Here is a 15386-nt window from a genome sequence, read left to right on the forward strand (position 1 = left end):
AAGGTTCCTTAGACATTGTTTCCTGAAAATGACGCGATTTCTGCCCCGGAACCGGGTCCGCGGGGTTTAAGCTTGTGCAGATAGGAGCAGCACATACACCATTTTAGCCAGGTTATTTGAATCAGTTACCTTCTTAGGGATCGCACATTTACTATAAACACTGTAGCTTGTTACAATGGTTGAAATGTTAATAAACCTCCAGCCTTCATGCTCCCTAACATCTTCAATCACCAGCAGCGTTCAGGATTCCTCCTCCATGTTTCAATAACAGTAATTATAGCTGCCACTGTTCTGGATAGAATGATGGTCAAGTCAAAGAAAACTGATAACATGATTCAGCAGGGATTAAAGCTTTAATGAACATTTACAGTTAACTCAATGAGAACAAAGCAAGATCCCAATAACAGATATTGCCATCAACAGTTAAGCATCACTCTTCCTGTTAGGGGTGAAGTGCCTAATAAACACAAGCAGCAGTAAAACAACCTCCACCTGCCATTAGGCTGAAGAAGAAATCTCAAACTGATTATTTTTTAAACAGTATCGTATAATCAGTGTCCTGGTGCAGGTCAAATGAAGTACATTTCAAGGCGACGCAAAGGTTAATTTCATGTCATTTCGCGTAGAGTATCGCACTTCTGAACAGAAAATGCAGGCCATAACTCTATTGCCTCTTCAGTGGCACCTTCAACCATTCCTACTTAACAGTGTAAGGCAGAAAATGAGCCAAAGAGACTGGAGCAGAGCGAGAATGTGCTTTAACAGGAGAAAATGATTTACAGGTATGAGATTCCCATTAGAGGGTGCTAATTGTTTCCACACCATTAGTGACAGTTATCTAATGAAGGATATTTAACCAGGCGCTGTACTATATCACACAGTTCCTTTCGGCTTAGCAGTGAGAGGCAGTGGACCCCAGAGCCAGGGCCCTTTCCCCCTGCAGCCACCAGACAGAGCATTGGGTCACTTTTGCAGCACATACAATCTAATATATATCATATGTTGTTTTTACATGTACACTTTTAGCAGATTTACAAATGGCTACAAATCTTGTAAAAACACAAGCATAAATTTGCACAAAGATCAGATTAATGTTAGAGTGGGCAGTGTAAAATATGTACATTTAAAACAATGTAAGATACAGTATAACTAAACAACCCGATAGTTTTTTGGAGCAAATTGGATGATTCAGCAATAAAAGAGAAAGATGCTAGGAAAACATAAACATCATTCTTCTTAACACATAGGAATGTTTGAACAATTTTCCTGTTTTGGTCCACCTTAGTGTACAATCAACCAGTCTTAATGTAAAAAGGTTCAGCTCTTTAGAAAAGGCAGGAAAATATGAGGAACAATAACAAAACAAGCTTTAGGCTGGAAAGAACTCTCAAAGTGTCTCCTCCAGATGTCAGTCAATGCTCCAAAAGTATGTGAAACATCACAAAAGGGAACAACAAGCATTGTGTTGTAATAATGGAAACACAATGAACGACATTTGGACGGTGCAGAGGTAAAACCAGTCAGAACACGTCAGCCAGGTCCAGGATCAGCACCTCAGACGCTGCTCTCTTCCATTTCCTTTCTCAAGCTGGAGTAAAGAAAAGAGAATCTTAGTGTTAGAAAAAAAATACATTTAAATCTAAATAGACAATCGTTTTTATAGCACTCTAGTTACCTTTTCAGATAGGCGTGCACATTATCATATCCATGATATTTAGCCAGGTACACCAACACTCCCGTAGCACAGCGACCGACTCTGGCCCGACAGAAGCTACAGTTACAGATCCCCCTGCATGGCGGGCACTCCCACTCCTAACAAGGGCAATAAAAAGTTAGTCAGACTTTACCAACGCACACATGATGAAATGTGAATGCAACCATGCATGTTTAAAAAAGGTACTCACTGGATTCAGCAGAGCGTCTTGGACCTCCTCTCCGTAGCGGTTACGGAGACACGGGCCGCAGAACTGACCCCTCACCCCCAGACACTCTGGATTGCGGCAGTTGGTTTTGGTGTCAATGGTTTTCTGGCGGCACTGGTGGCAAGTTGATCCCTAAAATGAAAGATAATTCATAAATGTCATGGAAAAGATAAGGGCCAAAAAGTAAGATGGGACGAGATTTACAAAACGTTTTCAATTCTGATTTAGTGTCATAAAACTCAAGAATATATATATATATATATATATATATATATATATATATTTGTTTACATGTGTCCTTAATCTTCAACAACAATGCTGCTCAGTAATACGGTGAATGTGGGACTTACGGTGGAGCTGTTGTACACTTTCTCCCGCACGTTGTTGCAGATGCCCTGCAGCTCCGCCTCTGTGATCTCGTCCACAGGCCGCACCACATGTTGGAAGGCCTTCTGGCCATTGAAGACACGACGGCGGGGCTGCAAATGAACAGAAATGTATTAATTCATGTACACTATTTTCATGTAACGTCAAAGGTGACCAAAGAAACAACCGTTTGTTGGGGTGTGACTTACTGGCTCATCACTTTCCTCAAAGAAGCGGCTTTTGCGAACCAGGCTGAACTTGTCCTCGGGCTCTTCCTCTAGAGTTGGGCTGGGGGGTCCTTCCACTTGTGTGCGGGACCGTGTGTGGGGGCGGGACAAACGCTCTGGGTTTCTCCGACGAGCTACCATGGATCTACGAGGTGCCTGACGAGGCTAAAGAAGATCAAATAGCACCAATTAATACAAACAATGGCTAAAGCCCAGTGTGCTCCAGTGAGCAGTGTAAGGTCAGATTTGAATAGGTTATTGTCAGGGTAAATTACCGTAGTGGAAGCAGACATGGCCATCCGCCTTGGGAGGAGTCCAGGTACTTTGTTCAGCTCTGCCATGAGCTGTGCCAGCTAATAAAAATAGATAACAGAGTAAATAAAACACAAAAACATAGGAGGCCGTCTGGTGAGAGTTCAGTTCATATAACCAAATGCTGTAAGCAATGGAAATAAATATAGCAAATTGTACCATTTCTTTGTTCTCCTTAATGTTACTGGCTCTCTTGCTCATGAAGGTGTCTTCCTCCTCGGAGTCGGAGTCCTCTACTTTAGTTTGAGCGAGTGGTTCGGACGCCGGCCTCTTCATGCCCGTCTTCTTGGTGGGGAATGTCATGGCAACCTTAAGGATGGTGGGCTTGCGGCCACGTCTCGGAGAGTTTACTTTCTATAAGAAAATACAATTAGTGATTAGAGAAAACGTTCGTGCTGCTGGGTGAAGTTTGCAATTTTTTCCCACTATGAACCTACCATGGCTTTCATCTGGTTGTTGAACATGCTGTCCATAGACCCACTGCATGTATCCTCCTCTGATGAAGCCTCAAACACCTTTGGCTTCTCTGCCATCCTCCTCGTGGATCTTAAGCTGCTCTTCTAAAACACAGACACACAATCATTAGTTTCAGGAGGTGTTGCAAAGACATCCCACATTCACTACCTTTTAATAGGAATAGGAAGACTTTGAGATTTGTTTTTAATTACCATGTTTGCAAAGCCTCCATCAGAGCCAAAGCTATCACAGCTGTCATCAGAAGAGGATGTCTCCATGGGAACCAGAGGGACACTGCGGAAGCTCCTCAGACTCATCCTGGTGGATGGAGACTGGGCAGCCATTTTCTGCAAATAACAACAACAGGTAAGTTTAGAAAATAGCCTTCTAATAACCAGGTGCACTGAAAGGTTTCTATGGGTATAACGAACTCTATACAGTTAATCTAACTTCATTGTTAAGACTGATATCTCTGACCTCTGAACTTAAATCTGGTTGTTGCAAATATAGGCACAAACTTCTAAATCAACTTTTACAAAGCTAAGAGTTGATTTTCTTCAAGTGATTTTTTGAGTCCTAAACTGGTCGACGGTAGCGCTACAAGTATCTATTATTCTTTACATTATTGGTCTGAAATGCTCAAACATCTTTATTTGTCATCAGAAAAGACTGTAATATATATATATATGTAAAGAAAAGCTGGGTACTTTTGCATATTTTAGTTTTTTCAATGGCTTGTGAGTTATAATAATTTCCTCTCAAGAATGTAATACATTATCGACTAGTGTTTCTAAACTAACCCCTTTTGCAAATCAAACTTTGTAAGCCATGCAACAGGCTGATAGGATCTCAATACAACTCATTGATGGCCATTATTGCGAATTAAAAAGCAAAGTTTACAACTCAACTTGAAAAGGTTAACCTAAGTTACACGAGGAGGCGGGTGGTACACTCTTTAACAATTTAAAGCTTACATTGCCGAAATTAACATGTTTTGACTACTCACTTTTTGCCTATTTTAAGTCTTGAAACGTTGAATGCCAGTTGGTAACGTTAACCGTTGGTGGAAATGTTCGATTTAAAATGGTGTTCAAGTTTCTAATCATAAAAAAAGCTAACCAAACACGATATAGCTTGAGCAAGTTAATACAATTGTAGGCTGCTTTTCTTACCTGTGAGCGGGTGGATGGCATTGTTCTTTTTTTAATAATCTTGGCCGATAAAGAGAGAGAAAGTCAGTATGCAGCAACAGCTCTAGTCTGCAGTGAACAATGCAGGACCTGCAGCTGCAGCCAACCACACGCTGTTCAGTTCCCGCGCCACCAGAAAGTCCTGGAAGATGTATAAAATGTAGTCAGCTAGTTTAACAAAATAATAACCTTTTTGTAAAACACTGAGAAACAAATACACAACGAAAAGTAATTTCTAAGATTTTTAAACGTGTTTGATATGTTATTACTAATCAAACGTATACATTTGTGGCACAGTAAGGCAATGATTGTTGTGTGCCTTCCATGTACTTTGCAGTGGCGCGAATTTTTTATTTGTATATTTGCATGCAACGCGGGTAAAAAGTGAGCTATTGCCCAACTCTGCAACTATTAAAAGAGTTCACATGTTTAAAGATCTGACCGAAGTTTAGCAGTCACTTCACGTTAAATCAGACAGGACACGACTGAATATGACCATATCTTCAGACTTAATAAAATGAATATTGTGGTTCAACTTTATGTGGGTTACATTTGATAAAGGAATGTTTATACGTGGGGAAAGTAAAATGTGAGGTGTGGGAATTCAGTGTAATTAACTGAATACAAAGGAATAATAATATAATATAGCACTAAAGAGTGACAACGAAAACGAGAGTAGACAAAACGAGGTAACATAAAGAGCAGGAAGTGGGAATGATTGAAGCCTGAACATAAGAGCAAGGCTGGGGTGGGGCACCAGACTTCGCACTTTTGGCTCTGTAATGTACTTCTACTTTTTACCATGGCCCGAATATATGCTAATATGTGATATGGTTTAAGTACTCCATATACTTTAGTTTGTTTCCACATTAATACCACCATTAATGTATTTTATGTTTTAGTCTGGTGTATGTTCATAAACACAATAGGCCTCACTTGCTCCAATACTTATCACATACAACCACTATCACCTTTGCCCTGTAATTTTGTTTGTAATGCTCATATGTACTTCTGTACTGCTGCAACATCCGAGTTTCCCACTTGGGATCAATAAGGGCGTTGCCTTATTTTATTTATCATATGTATATCATGTTTTATTTCCGCACCAAAAATAAAAAAGAGACACACAACAGGGGCAACTCAGAGGTTATGGATTTGAAGAAATTAACATTTATCATGGGTAAGGGTGTCAAAACATTTAATTCAATTACATCAGATAAACTGGGCTGTTAAATATAAAATTGAAAATATGCATCCACCACACTGGGTGCCATCTGCTATATATTAAAAGGTGGGAAGTTAAGTGAACTGTCGTATTTAAAACAAATCATTAATCATTCAAATCAACCTGCCAGTTTTTAAAAAACAAAATCGTATGTTTATACATATATACATCATAGGCATCAGTGGGATTCTCTTATAACAAGCAGTTCATTTGTGAGTATATAAGCAGACATCATTGATATGTAAAACCTTTTTATGTTAAGAAGGTGTCAGTTCATGTGTGCCACACATTAGGTTCTCCCTCCAGCACCACCCCCTCCCCTGCCCCCCCTTCTCTGTCGACCTCTGACTTGTTTATTCTCCTGACGTGGTAATCTTTTCTGTCGCTCCACTTTGATCCACCCTCCATCGCTGGCTTTGGCCCCCTCTTTCTCCTCACTGGGGTTTCCTGTCACAGACGATATACCTGGTATCATGGAGGGGCGGTTCTGTGGTGTGAAGCTGTAACTGTTGGACCGTGGCCTCCCTGGTTGTCGTGAGGTTTTGCTGGTTTTATTATGAATATAGTTATCTCTTGTATTGGTCCATGCATGGCCCCTACCCTGCCCCCCTCCCACAGTTAATGTGTTGCCAAAATAGCGGTTTCTGCGGTAGTCGTGCACCACTCCAGCACTGCGCGGCCGCTCTCGGTCCCTCTCTGAGGCGCTCTCTGACGTAGTGCTGGACGGGCTGCTGCCCTTTGAACCCAGATGGAGCGAGGAGAGTTTGGCTGACAGGCTGGTGGTTGGCGAAGAGCTGCGTGAGTCAATCCAAGGAGATCCACGGGCCCGGTTTGGAGAGCGTCGCACAGCTGCAGCATAAGAAAACCCCTGGCTTTCATGTGCAGACAGGAACTGAGGCAGAGTGCTGGCTTCAGAGCCAGTGAAGACATTCAGAGCAGAAGTCTTTTTCAGATTTTTCTCTGTCATCAACTGCCTCTGCCTTACATTATACATCCACGTGGGATCGATATCTAAAAAGTAAAGTAAACCATTGATTTAAAAAAAAAAAAATTCCATGTCTTACAATTTTCACTAACTTTTGATATTGTAAAATTAGGTAGTTCTCTAGTATAGAGCAACAATGTTTATTTTTCCAGCAGTGAAATCAGTTGTCTTGCCAGGTCTTTAGAGCTGTAAATATAACAATTACCAGGGTTAGACTTATCCGTAGGGATCAAGTCGATGTTAGCTGATGTTGTTTGTATGACCAGCTCCACAGTCTTGATCTCGTCTTGTCCACCACTGGGACTCCACACCACTGGACAGCTGTGTCTGGTCGACTTTGGTGACATGACATCATTCTGACGTCAAAAGAGAACGAGAATACAGGGATATTTAATGTAAAAGTGTGCACACTCGCATATGATGCATTTTCAAATTCATATTTTAAATGGCTATTGACTCACATGCTTACTCACCTCATAATTAACTGTGTAATCCACTTTCTGGTTGTGCTGTATTCCAACGATCCATTTGTCCATCACAAAAGGTGGCTGCAATATATTGGCATTAGTTAAAACCAATCTGCTTATGGCAACTACAATACCCCTTTAGATATAATGCAACCAGTTAAGCCAGAAACATAGACACCATTCAGCATTTAATAAAACTGGCTTCTGACGACACCTTAGTCATCCGAAGGGTTTCCACATCCTTCCGGTTGGCATTAAAGATGACATCTTTGATGTAGGTCACTGCAACGTCATCTCCATCAAGCTCCATGTAGATTTTCCATTTGCAATCCTTGAAAGAAAAAAAAAGTGGTGAGATATGTCTGGTCTCACTCTGAGACATCACCTGATCGTATGGAAAAGTTTACAATTGAAGTGTTCTGTGTGAAAAACTTGGATACTCTTGTATATAAACCAAGAGCACAACCTAGAGGTAGTTCAATGGTAGTGGCATGTTACTAGCCACAAAGCCTCATATTGTGGGGGGAGGACAGAATTTATAATATATTATAAATAAATTGAAGGGGACAAAAATCAAGAAATGATATCAAAAACAATTAGTATGCAATATTTAAAGCATTGTGAAACACCTTATTTAAAGAATACATAAAGATTAAATTCCGTTTTTTATAAATAAATTGCATCTGGTCCAGAAAAGATAAATGACCTTGGTTACAATATATAAAGCATTGTGAAAACACCTTATTTAGAGAACTGATTTTAATAGTATAGACTCAGTATACTTACGCCTCAACATTGCAGAAAATATTTTTCACATTTCATAAAATGATTATTGCTATTGCTACTAACAAATGACAGTAGATAATATTTGATGAAAACATTGTGAATTCCTTGTCATGTTATTATTCCTGGTGGGATCCATAATTCATTTCTCAGGATATAAGGGGGAAGGTTTTTTCTCATGACTTGCTGCATGCGGCATACATCAAATCCTCCCTAGGAGGCTTAAAATCTGAACAATTCCCCAGGCCTCCTCTCCTGCATACTGAATGCTGACGAAGCAGTAATGAATTTGGCAATCCCCAAAAGCCGGCCACGAAGCCACAGGTCAGCGCTTAACCACGAAGGGTTCATGGCACAGGCCAATCCATTGTGTAGTGATCACAGAGAAAGACATCAGAGGAGTGGCACTAACACACTCGTCTGAGGAGCCTTCGCCCTCTCCTGCATCGTCCCCAGAGGCTGGAAACGACTCAAAGGCGAAACTCCGGCAAGCCGCTGGCTCAAAAACACACCAGTGGCCCCGCGCTGGCCCGGTGTCTGCACTGGACGCTCGCACCGGGGCTCCCAGGTCCATGCTAGTCTAATCACTCCAGCAGAAACAATGTGTGGTAATGATGCCTAGGACCCGAGTGCGTCTAATGACAACTCATACATAATTCAGCACCTTTCACTTGGCTGCACGGTGATATCCTCATTAGTAGGGGACCCTCAGTGGCTGTCAGATGGTGGCCGCACAATTGCAGGCCCTCATTTTGTCTTTGAGAAGTGCAGCTGCTTCCATGACATCGCCAGCAAAGAGGGGCGAGGAAAAAAAATGCAGTGCGGGTTTGTTTTATTTAGTGCAAAAAACCTTCCAGTTTGTAAAAACAAGGCTGACACGGAACCTGACACCAGGCAGGGGAAAATAATTAGCTCTCATTTTCTCAGCCTCCTGTTTCCTTCTCCCTGCTGTGTTTTCTACCCACTAAACCACCACATGTCAGAAGAAATGGGAGGCAATTAGCAGGCTCGTTTCAGCCCTGCCGAACACACTGAAAGAGGACTATTTATGATGGGACAATGAACAGCTGAAAGATTAAATAACGTTTGCCTTTTAAAAAGAAAATGACTTCTGGCTAAATGGGCTATTTTTGATTAAATTCAAACAGCAAGTGAAGAGCCACCCTTTCTCCACAGTTTGAGACCTTAACAAAGGGCTGCGAGCAAGTCGAGGTGGATGTGCTACAAGGCTGAGAATGAAATGTTTATTCATCTGGTTTTATGCATGTCTAGTGATGCCTTCAATGGTCAGTGTAACAGCCATCATCATGAATCCTCAACGACAAACAGCTTCAGTACAAGGGAGCTGCTTCAATCATGGCAAAGACATGATCTGTACATCCATTTACAGATGAACAATTATTACTAAACGTGTCGAAGATTATAATAATTAATAATCAAAGTAGATACAACATTTATTGGGATTTTCCCTAAATGGTTTGTTTGTCCTTTTCAGAGCAACAGATGAACTAAATCTGATGCTCTCATCTGCAGAATATATGGTGATGTATTTATTTTGTGTGTGCGTACATGCAAGTAATTCACTACAAACTTACAGAATTCCTTGTTCCTGGTTTCCAGTGGTATCCAAACACCAGCTCCAGATTTACAGCTTTACTCGTCTCCACTTCCTTTTCCAGTGTATCCTGGGAAAAAATGGGGATATGCATAAAAAGTTGCACAGAAAACTCCACCTTAAGATAAGGACGAAGCTTATATACCTTGAAAAGAGGTGGGAAGTGGACGAACCCCATGTAATCATTTGTTAGCTTTTCAATTTCTCCCTGCCAAAGAAAAAAGAGAGAATCACTTTATTTCCAAATATCAATGAGCCTAGATTAAATAAATAACAGTCGTTATTGGTGGATAACTGCCTTACCTTAAGGTGCATGACATGACCTTTGGACTTGACCCCCATGTCCCGCACGTCGTTTTCTGTGAGCAACAGCAACATCTTTCCAGTGATGTGATTTTCTTTAAACAGGTCGGCATACAGCTGCATGCCACATGGATCCTCCCCTGAGGTGGAAAAAGGTTAACAGCCAATGATCAAACAAATAAAGAGCGAGAAGATGTGAAAGTTGGATTAAAGAAAAAGTAAATAAACAAACCGGCGCCAAATATTTGCTGCATCCAGAAATACTGAAGGAATACAATGGATATATATTAGTTTGAATAGTCCTACTGGAAATATAAAGCTATGAGATAAATACAAAGATACTTACCACATGCTCCTCTGTCCATGTGTAGATGTCAAGGGTGGGCAGCAGCTGCATAAAAACAAAAGACAAATAGAAATAACAGAAACAGAATATGGATGGATGCAGGCAGTTTGAAACGTGTGTATTCATGACAGACATGTTTTAAAGTAAAAATCACACGACTTAAGTAAATGTTATTGAAATGGAAAATAAGCATGTTTACCATGTCTGCAAAGCCATTACTTTTCCGGTTATTGTGCTGTGCGATTAAGAAGATTTGCCTCTAATGGTCTATATCAAACCGAAATGTCCATCTGACTGATCTAACGTGATCTTTTTGAATGATAAATCATTTATTGCTCATTAAATGTAATCAGGCAGAAACTTGCCAGCCAAAATAAAGATTTCATCATTGTGATCATAAGACTGGTGTGTAATGACAGAAATAATGCAATGGAAAATTGAAGGAAAGACGACTAAATGAATGAGTAATCTCCCATTCACTGTCTTCTTCCCACGACATCTGATAACAGCTCAGATTACGAGCTGAATGCCGGTCTCAATAGACAGTCGCTGCCATACATTTCAGTGCAGCCCGCCGCCTCATAAAGCCTCTCAGCCCTGCAGCGTTTTCCGCCTCCTCCAGTGCTGCGGTTCGGAAGTAAACAGATTCAGAAACACTCTGCCGCTGCCAAAGTCTCATTGGAGGGACTTAACATCACTTTTCAAGCAGCATATTGTATTTCACAAATGTGCTGCCACGCTTCTTTCTCAAAGAACTATCTCAAATTCAAAATGGGAAGCACAGTTTTTGTGTTGACGATATGTGTGTGCAATCTGCAGGGGAAGAAAAAGACTTTGAGTTGGGTTTGGTTCACACAATTCTGCCCCCATGTGGACTAAGTGGATGATGGGTAACCAGACCATGAAAACAGGGTGTTAAAAGTGGTATGAAGTTAATATGACTAGAAAAAGCTCAACATAAAAGAGTCATGAAGCAATATACTTTAGAGCTTTTTTAAATCGTAGCAGCCATGATCTGTTCCGTCATCTAACATAAAAGGTTTGATAATAACAATGCAACATCATCCTCATGAAACAGATGGACAGAGAGTTTAAAGGAACAGATTTATTGACAAACAGTGAAGGATGTAGGAAACAAAGTCACATCAAAAAGCTGCTGATTATATGATTTAAAGTGTGGAGGCAAAATATTAGTGAAGTGTCTGGATTTCTCACAGGGAAATGTTAATATTGCTAAGAGTCTATGTTAATTGTTATGTCTTCTGGTCCAGTGTGGATAGAGTACAGACAATGTTTGAATAGGAATATTAGCTCATGGCAGGAAGCTAACAAGCAACAACACAGGAATACAGAGGATTACATCCTCATGAGACTGACTGATGATAACAAGCAAAGGGGACAATTTAATGGGCTATGCTCAAGGAAGCATGTCCTTCCCCCAGATGAAGCCTAATACCTTACTGAACAATAATGCTAATTTACTGTAAAGGCAGGACTTGAGGCTTACATTCAGTTACAACGAATAGTGTTATGCTGTATGTAAATTGTATCAATAAAACGTAATGTTTCTATTAAAATGTTTACATTGAATACAGAATCAGAATCAGAATACCTTTATTAGTCCCACAGAGGGGGAATTTGCATAATTGAAACATTGCTTCCTTATTTTTTAGGCCTAGAAAGAAGCCTGTCTTGAAAAGTAAAAAAGTAAAATAAGGTATGAAGCTGACAGTCTCACAGCAACGTCCCTCTCCTGCTGTTTTGAACCTGGGTCAGTCATTGGAAAAAACATGTGCTTTCTCATTCTGGTAAGAGACTGCGTCTCAACAACTGCACTCCACCACATCCAGAACAAATTGGCCAATCTTAATGTCAGCAAAATGTCACTTCATCATAAAAGCCTGGCCTTCTCTAAGCAACTGGCTCACATGGCTCTTTCTTCACAGCATGGCGCTACACATCCGGTACATTAGGCATATGGTAAATGACATCAATAACATCCATAGGAGGAGGGCGACAAATATATTCTATAATATCTTTCTGTGCAACATTAAGCGATTTCCACGACTACGACGTGAACAAAGCAGAAGATATAGCAAGCCAAGATATTTTTCCTGGCGTTGCTTATTGAAATGATGGAATTCATCATGACTTAACAAGCAATGCTTTACGAATAGTGCTTCCACAACACTAATAATGGATTAAAGGAGATTACAGTTTTGGACAGATGCAGCTGTGGCAACACGTTGGGAGAGGTTCATTCACTGTCGTCAGACCAAGTGAAGCGTCCCATCCCCAGAGTCATGTTGATTTTGTGTCCTTCTCTGACACTGCTCGACACGGAGGAGTTCTGCCTGGCCTGCATGTTGACCTGCATGCCCGAGTGCAGGACAGGCCGGCCAAAGTCCAAGGAAAACATGTCCTCAAAGCCTTTCATCATGGAGTGCAGATTCACCTCCTCGTTACCGGAGGATGTGATCTGACATGACATCTGTGCACTGTTTGATTCCTCCGTCTTAGACTCATAGAACGACTTAGCGCTTATCTTTTTTCCCACAGGTAAGAAGAGCTGAGAGCCAGAGACAAGTGGACAGAGGAGGGACACAGGGGCGACAGAAGAGAAGAGAGAATAGAAATGAAAAGGAAGTAAGTAATCAGTTTCAAACCAAAAAATAAGACTTAACAAGAAAAGTGGACAATTTTAGACCCAACCCAAGAAGAAAACTTGATAGTGAAGGAAAGTTATTAAGGAATCGAAAAAGGGGAGAATAGAAAAAGAAAGAAATACAGGAAATGATTTCAGTGTTCTTGATTTAAAGATGTTTAAAGTATCTACACTGTGCACTACTGTGGCATTCAGTGATATGATTTTGACAAAACAACAACATTGTGTTCACAAATACACAAAGTGCAAACAAGGTAAACAAGAATACAAGCTGTGGGGAGTTTGCGTGCATCTGATGCAATGCACGGAAACAAAGGCAAACAGCAATGCTACTAACTGCAGTTCTACGATTCTCACAGTTCAATATAAGATCTATGGTGACATACAGCATTCACACCACTCATAATGCATATGTAACCATGCACCTTCTACATGGAGTACTGCCAATAACAAACACTAATCATAATGTGCTTTTCCATTCATTTGTGATTCCACACTTTTTTTTTTTTCATATTATTGATTTCTTTGAGTCTCCCAGAGGAATATCAGGGTGAACTGTGTGACTCTCCAACGGTATTGAAACGCAGATGTGAACGTCAGTGTGAACGTGCTGCTGTGACCACAAGGTGAAGGTGGATGAAGGTGAAGAGGAGATAAGGAGGAACTCACCGGGCTGTTGGACTGTTCGATGAGTTTGCGTTCCCACATCTTCAGACGGCGCTCCCGCTCCTTCAGCTCCTGCTCTTTGGTGCTCAGGTCTCTCTCCAGCTTCTTCAGTCTCTCAAGTGTAGCTTCAATCTCAAACCTGCCGTATTCAATAACAGAACGATGTCAACAATTCACCAAATATGAGCTCGAGCACACACCAGGATAGAGAAGAATAGAGACTACTTTTTTCAATCAATATAATTATGAAACAGAAAGAGAGAACTACACATTTTGCAAGTTGCGTCAGTTTTTATATAAGTTATATAAGAAAGAGTGTACTATACAAAAAACAATATGATAGAATATAGTCAGAGTTTAGTTTCCCTGATGATGATTTTTATGCCATCAATATCATCTGTCAAGATAATTCACTTTTTTTTAAAAATGCTGTTTAAATCGCTGGTGCAAATTCACTACAGAAATGTACTTCTGTTTATGTTTTGATTTGTGTCTTTTGAGTAGGTTAAATAGGCTGCAACTTTATTTCGTGGAGCAATCCAGTGGTGCAAATAACAATAAATGATATTTGTATCATTGATACATTCAAAGCCTTCACATTCTTTATAGCTGCATCATTCCCTCAAAGGTAAATATAAGATTTCTTTGGAAAGTTTGGGATTTCCACCAGAAGTTAAAATGAAGTAATGTGGGTTTGAACAATGTTTGGCTGCACAGCAGTTGTTTGTAATATCAATGGTAAGTCACTGGTAAGAAGTTAAGAAGTCTAAGGCCGTTGGATTTGTTTACAAAAAAGAAAATATTTAATGATCACCATTCTTACTCACAAAACAACCCAGTGTAAAGAAAAGAGGAGTAAACAGAGAATTAAGCCGTGGCATAAACCAACTCTACATTTCAAACTGAAAACAACACCATTGATTCGTTGCATTCAGAAGGCTATTCGTTTTTGTCTGAAGCCTTGAAAGGAGGGACAGGGCAATGCCTCGTGCTTTCTTCATGTGGGGGGGAGTTTGTTTGGCCCAGCAGGGGGGGCTGCACAGTGGGTCGTGGAAAGCCATGCTGTCCTTCAGCCCAACAAAAGCTAAGTTCTCACACTTTCTGTTCATAAACACATGCAGCCCAGGCAGGAAAGCCCATCCTGACTCCACCCGGCCCTCCGGCCCCCCCACCCAAACGCTTCCCACTTCAAACAATTCCCACTCTTGCTCAACTTCCCAAAGCATTTGTTCTCCTGCCGCCCACTTTCCTCACAACATTTTTGGCATTTCCCATGAACACTGAAGAATGAACTTTTCTAAAAACCTTCTTATCCTACTGGAAATTACAGCTCTGGAATCAGCTCCTAAGAGGCAGGTTTTGATGATATTAAATAATGTGACTCAAACATTTATCTCTTATCCAAATCATTAGATCACACTATACAGGAATTAATGTACTTGCTGTTTATATCTGTTAGACATAGCAACAATTGAATTGTATCAGCTGCTTTGACAGCACACTCTCAGAGCTAGTGCTTGACCTTTGATCTGTCGGTGTACAGTGCAGTCTGTAAGTGCCAGGACTCTGAGTCTGACACAAACCACTGACTGTGAGGGTAAATTGTGATTCTTACTGTTACTGTGAAGGTGTTTAGGTCTGCAATAAGAGCAGCTTAACAGTAAGTGTGTATTTTCAAATGCACAGACATTCCCGGCAGCCTCAGCGTTACTTTTTGTTTGGAGCTAATCAGCTAATTCTAGCATGGTAAACATTAAACCTCCAATGTGTATCACTGTGAGCATGTTAGCATATTTATCAAGGCTCAAAGCACTGCAGTGCATAAGTGCAGTATCTTCGTACTGCTAGCCTAGCTGTA

The 15386-nt window shown here is 40.7% G+C and overlaps 2 protein-coding genes across 8 annotated transcripts in view; both read right to left on the minus strand.

Moving 5' to 3' along the window:
* Window positions 1-334: 334 nt before the first annotated feature.
* On the minus strand, window positions 335-4613 carry cdca7a (cell division cycle associated 7a). Its single transcript, XM_079664750.1, has 10 exons — window positions 4456-4613; window positions 3496-3630; window positions 3265-3387; window positions 2987-3181; window positions 2791-2868; window positions 2498-2680; window positions 2273-2401; window positions 1905-2054; window positions 1676-1812; window positions 335-1588 (listed from the first exon to the last, which is right to left on the minus strand). The coding sequence occupies exons 1-10, from the start codon at window positions 4474-4476 to the stop codon at window positions 1555-1557; spliced, it is 1185 nt and encodes a 394-aa protein (XP_079520876.1). The 5' UTR covers window positions 4477-4613; the 3' UTR covers window positions 335-1554.
* A 1007-nt stretch (window positions 4614-5620) lies between these two features.
* map3k20a (mitogen-activated protein kinase kinase kinase 20a) overlaps window positions 5621-15386 on the minus strand; it is a 28462-nt gene continuing 18696 nt past the window's right edge. For all 7 annotated transcript variants that reach the window (XM_079664720.1, XM_079664718.1, XM_079664721.1 and 4 more), the window contains 10 exons: window positions 13532-13667; window positions 10198-10242; window positions 10084-10114; window positions 9852-9991; window positions 9694-9756; window positions 9529-9618; window positions 7365-7481; window positions 7157-7231; window positions 6889-7039; window positions 5621-6709 (listed from right to left, as the gene is read on the minus strand). In XM_079664720.1, the coding sequence (XP_079520846.1) occupies window positions 5988-6709; window positions 6889-7039; window positions 7157-7231; window positions 7365-7481; window positions 9529-9618; window positions 9694-9756; window positions 9852-9991; window positions 10084-10114; window positions 10198-10242; window positions 13532-13667 (1570 nt within the window). In that variant the 3' untranslated portion in view covers window positions 5621-5987. The remainder of the gene's footprint in view (window positions 6710-6888; window positions 7040-7156; window positions 7232-7364; window positions 7482-9528; window positions 9619-9693; window positions 9757-9851; window positions 9992-10083; window positions 10115-10197; window positions 10243-13531; window positions 13668-15386) is intronic.

Source organism: Notothenia rossii (assembly GCF_949606895.1).
Source record: "Notothenia rossii genome assembly, chromosome: 2".
NCBI classification, from domain to species: Eukaryota; Metazoa; Chordata; class Actinopteri; order Perciformes; family Nototheniidae; genus Notothenia; species Notothenia rossii.